The sequence below is a fragment of the Penicillium verrucosum genome (assembly GCF_028828655.1).
Source record: "Penicillium verrucosum strain IBT 35672 chromosome Unknown utg000001l_segment0_segment0, whole genome shotgun sequence".
NCBI classification, from domain to species: Eukaryota; Fungi; Ascomycota; class Eurotiomycetes; order Eurotiales; family Aspergillaceae; genus Penicillium; species Penicillium verrucosum.
In genome coordinates, this window is record NW_026643210.1 from 7,723,833 (window position 1) to 7,729,181 (window position 5,349).

The window sequence follows — 5,349 nt, forward strand, 5'->3', positions numbered from 1 at the left end:
AGACCTTAAAGACCTTAAAGACCTTATCTCGATTTCTGTTGTAACTACGTGATATATGTAGCCGCTTTCCGTGAGTTTGCCTGTAGAAGAGCTGGTACAACAAGTAGACACGATAAGCGGGTAAAGGGGAAATGACCATTTATTGTAGAATCTTATCAGGATTGTATTGGAGAAAACAATATGATGGATTCTTAATGATTGTAATAGACGGGGGAGAAAGGAAGAAGGAAGAGAGAAGAAGAGGGGAGAGATAGAGAACTATCTACATGGTGGATCTGTCTCATTGTGGGTCCATGGGTGCCTAAGGCACCCCGGCACCCAACACCATTGTTGGCATCCTTTCCTAAACTAAGTAAACAAGCTTTTTCCCACTGACTTGCCCTTCTCTCAGCTTGTGCAATCCGTCCAAAATTCCGTCCAACCCGTTCGGTTCACGTGCGACCGGGTGCGGCTTCAATTTTCCTTCCGCTAGTAGTACCTCGCAGATGTCGAAAAATCTGGATGCGTACACATAGTCCTCCATTTTCGCGGGAAATTCGTGTCCAAACTTTGCGAAGGCCTCTCCGTAAGCAGTGTATGCGAATACCATGGATACAGCGATGTCCTTCCTCGGACATTCTGTAGTCGGGGGTAGCAGGGAAGAATATTTTCCGCCAGACTTGCCCATGGCGTCAAAGCAGAAACTTGGAGAATTCTTCTCGCCAACGCAATCGAAGATTAGACCTAGTTGGTCATCGGTGGCGGTCTTGATATCTTGAACGGCACTTGGGCTGTTATAGTCGAAGACCATGTCAGCTCCCCGTGATCTGACGAGCTCAAAGTTGCTGGGTGAGCAAGTTGCGAGCACCCGGAGGCCGGACCTATCATTGGTTAGATCGTATATAAATCCAGTATGCACTACTTACAGCTTAGCTAGTTGAACGGCAAGAGTACCAGTGGCTGTACTGGCACCATAGATAAGCACCGCTAGAGGTGCCGATGTAGGGTTGTTCGGAAGCGGGAGACCCAGTTGCTGATACAAGCTCTGGCCACAGGATATAAGTCCAGCACCTAAGGTTGAGCCTTCTTCAAAGGACACTGAGTCGGGTAACCTAAGGGCCACACCGGTGCGACTAACGGTCTGCGCTTGTTAATCATCTTATTATAACAGTAGGCTATGTTCGCCCTATTTTTCGGAGTGGATAGACGGTCAAACTCACCCATTCAGCGAAAGTCCCATCAGCATGGAAACCGGGGTTTCCTATAAAGTCTCGTGAGAAGGTTTTTCATTTACGGACTGGGGTTGAAGTATTTACCTCCGTGTACGGATCCTGCAACACGATCCCCTTTCTTCCATTTCTTGGTGCTGTCTCCATCAGCCACTCTCTCCACGACACCAGCGTAATCCACACCGAGTCCACATCCTTTCGTGTCTGGCCCCCCGTCCAGGGGCTTCCAGTCTGCGGCCCTCCAGTCCGTAGGGTTGAGAGCGACGGCTTTGACTTTTACCAGCATAAAGTCAGGCCTTAGTGGTGCAATGCCACGATCCGAAACTACCTTAGCCACTCCAGGACCATCAATGATCACTGCTCTTTGAGTCGCCATTCTCTGCCCCCTGATGGATTTTAGCGGACTTGCTTGTCGATGTATGTAAAATTGTTTCTGATGTTCAGTCCTGGGCATGCGTAGGACTATATAATATAGTCCTACGCATGCCCAGGACTGAACACCTGATGACGTCTTGCTTATAAATTTGACTAAGCAACTTGGCAATTTTTGATGTTTGTTACTCCTGGAGCTTTCGGTGTTTGCGGAGGTCTGCGGGTGTAGGGGGTGTATGTATGACTCTAGTATGTAATGGCGAGCTACATCGGGTTAATGAATTCATCATCATCATCATCATCATGTATGTATGACTCAAGATGTCCGCATTTTTGTCACCCTATTTGACCCCACCTACCTAAAACGAAGATCATGATTTTCAACGTGGTTACGGGCGTCTGCGGGAACTTGCGGTATTTACGGACATCTGCGGGCACTGCGGACATTTATGTGGGAATGTGGCAATTCGGTAAAATAAATTATAATTGTACCCCGTTTGGCCCAACCTACCTAAAACGAAGATCATGATTTTCAACGGTTTGCGGGCGTCTGCGGGAACTTGCGGTCATTTACAGATATCTGCGGGCGCTGCGGACATTTATGTGGGAATGTGGCAATTCGGTAAAATAAATTCTAATTGCACCCACCCATAAAGCCCACGGCTGTTACGGACCCACTTGGGGCGCACCTCCTAGAAGCACGGAAGACCAACCGATCTCCGCCTAACCGGGGGCTGAGACCGCAGGCCAGAAGTGGCCTATGGCTTACCGTCATATAGAATACTATAATATACTATCGGAAAGGGGCTATAAAACGCACTATTTATAATTTCTATAGCTAGTCTAGGAAGGGAGATATTAAGAGATTTAGCTAAGGAAATAAAAATTCCTACTTAATAACTTTAGAATATATTGTCACGGAACTACCCGTCACCAATCGATGGTGCCCCACCGGGTACACAGATGGGCCACCAAGAGCCAACCAATCTATCTGTCAGCAGATCACGTGCAGCATCCAAATACTCCGGCGCCCCCAGGTATTCAGATGGGAGAAACTCATCCATGCTCAGTGAGCAGAAGCATGGTCAACCCTGATCAGACCCACTGCCAGCAGATTTCCTGTACACATGTACTTCAGGGTACCGGACAACACCTACACCAGAAGTTACTCTGCACGGAACGAGGGGCACGTGACCGTGACTCCCGCGTCGACTTTGAGAAGTATACGTAGGAGTAGGAAACGAAGGATATATAAGGACACTCATTCATGTACTTAGTTTAGTTGTTCGTCTTCAATCATACATTGGTACTTGTGTTTACCTTTTGTATTACTGGTGACTCTCTTACTTGATTATAACTTGACAACACTCACGAATAGACCAATACTCCGGTATAGATCTATTCGGCGCTCTACCTGGCACCGTTCCTCGATACCTTGAAAGGACCAAGTCTGCAGTAAGGCCTGTTAGGCAACAGTACGGTTGAGAGCACAGATCGTTGACGTTGGAAACCTGAGGAGTATAAGGCAAGTATACCCGGAACCCTTCTAACCTAACTGTGACCAGTTTGTAGTGCGTAACGCGAATTGGTGGCATGGTGGGCGGTTAAAGAAGAAGGGTTAAATTAATTGACGCGTTTTGGGGTGGGGTGGCGGCTCGCTTACCGATTACGTTATACAGGAATCTGATAGAAATCAGGTGTATGGCGAGCGTACTGGTAAATTAACGATGGTAAAATTCTAACTAGAAACAACAATGGTCCGTACTTGACAATCTGGCCGGGCACACATTTAGTAAGCAATTTGCATAGATCAAAATCACATGATTCAATGGTACATATTTGCGGACATCATGAGGTCATGCATATACCGCCTACACCCGCAAAACCTCCGCAAACACCGAAAGCTCTAGTGGTAACAAACATCAAATGTTTTAACCCATCATGACGTCTCATGCTCTCGCTTCCTGTTTCTTTTGTCGCCGCAGCAAGCGAAGATGTGACAAGAATCTGCCAACGTGTCAGCTGTGTATCAAAAAAGGCTTGAAGTGCAGCTACCCCTACAGACGCGGCCAACGTGCTGCCTCGCCTCCCTGCGGTGTCCATGGATCAGAATCAGGCGATGACTCCAACTTAGCCCATGTGGAGCCTGTCGTATCGCAAAGCAATAATGCATCCCAGTTTCAGCCCGTCTCGTCTACTTCTTCGTTTGCTGTGAACGCCGCCATTAGTTTCATCGCACCCGATCTCTTCCGTGAGGCTAGGTTAGAAATTCCTCGCCTAGGCCTAAGCATTCCGGACGAAGTTTCCTGGCACCTAGGCGATAGCCAGCAGGTTCTGGAGACAGCGCGCAAGTTCTTCCAGATGACATGGATGCCTATCGTCAGTCGGAAGCGCCACTTAGCCGCTGTACTCAATCCGTTATCACCATCGCGACGTCCAACGGTCTTGCTAAATCTGTGCATGAAGCTGTGCTGCTTGCCAGTAAATGATGATGAAGGCCGGAAACGGCTCTCGTTATATCGATCAATCAAGAAATTCTACTCCGAAGTGGAGAGTACAGAAGACTTGTGTGTTCAAGTTTTACAGGCCGCTATATTCATTGCAGTTTTTGAGATCGGAGATGCGATCTACCCTGCAGCTTATTTAACGGTCGGAGGTTGTGCCCGTTATGGTGTCGCCATGGGTCTGGACAAGATCAATAAAACTAGGTTGGGTGGAGACCATAATCGCACAGCGTCTTGGATGGAGATTGAGGAGAAGCGAAGGGTTTGGTGGGCTATCTTGAACCTGGACCGGTCCGTCACTTCCCATCCAATTTTCCTTTTCCTGGTCATTCCGATTCGGGAAAATTGTAATGCTCGGCTGCATATAACCCAGCAAATTGACGCATCTTGAATACAGATTCTTGAACTTCACAAATCCTGCTAGGGTCTTGGCGACAGAGGATCCCATATTTGAAGATTTTCTTCCGGTCGACGATGATAAGTTCTACGACGCGGTCAGAACCATTTCTCTTCTACTGCAAGACTGAGCGTTCTGACTTGGATATTATAGACCTCGGAGCCGGAGGATGCGGTCCCTATATCCCAGGGGTTCGAATTCAAAATTGGTCATTTCGGCAGACTAGCTCAGACAACGTACCTGATCAGCCAGGCCCTCGCTAACATCAGATCCTTTTCTGCAGTCTCTACTGATCTCAGCAAGTCCAGCTTATCATCGGAGATAGCACAACTATGTCGCACATTCGAAGCCCTAGCTCGTGCTAATGAATTGGAAGTCACAGTCCGCAGGCTGCCCTTCTGCTGCCAAAGCCTGATTTCTTACAGGTAAGCACTGGCAGACAGCCGTTGCTAAGCCGCTCAGGAGCAAACTCAAAATCTTACCCATTGATGGCAGCGGTGTCTTCCTCCTCCAAGAACATTACTGGCAGCAGTTGAATATGCGATCTCGACAAGAGGCGCAGCAGCATACATATGTCGAGACTCATAATGCCCTCGACACGCTTTGCCAAACCGCATTTGGAATCCAGCAAGGATCTTATTCGATAAACTTACAGGAGGGTCAATGTACATTTCTTCTGGTGGGAGTTGTGTATCAAGGACTTTCGGCGCTTTTGACTATTGGGAAAGGAAACCCGTCGGCAGAGATCAGAGAGAGCATAACTATGTTAAGATGGCTACTTCGACACCTACGAACCCGCTGGCCACTTTCTGGTAAGTTCCTTGGCAAAATGTCCTGAAAAGAATGGTTCCCTAATGTCAAGGGAAGG

The 5,349-nt window shown here is 47.9% G+C and overlaps 2 protein-coding genes across 2 annotated transcripts; one reads left to right on the plus strand and one right to left on the minus strand.

Moving 5' to 3' along the window:
* Positions 1-343: 343 nt before the first annotated feature.
* Positions 344-1,584, minus strand: N7516_002841 (zinc-binding alcohol dehydrogenase family protein; the record flags this gene model as incomplete). Its single annotated transcript, XM_057215561.1, has 4 exons — positions 344-860; positions 906-1,120; positions 1,200-1,240; positions 1,296-1,584. 4 exons carry the CDS (start codon positions 1,582-1,584, stop codon positions 344-346), a joined length of 1,062 nt encoding a protein of 353 aa, XP_057077444.1.
* Positions 1,585-3,521: 1,937 nt separating this feature from the next.
* N7516_002842 (Zn(II)2Cys6 transcription factor) lies at positions 3,522-4,910 on the plus strand (the record flags this gene model as incomplete). Its single annotated transcript, XM_057215562.1, has 3 exons — positions 3,522-4,375; positions 4,482-4,578; positions 4,635-4,910. The coding sequence occupies 3 exons, from the start codon at positions 3,522-3,524 to the stop codon at positions 4,908-4,910; spliced, it is 1,227 nt and encodes a 408-aa protein (XP_057077445.1).
* Positions 4,911-5,349: the final 439 nt, after the last annotated feature.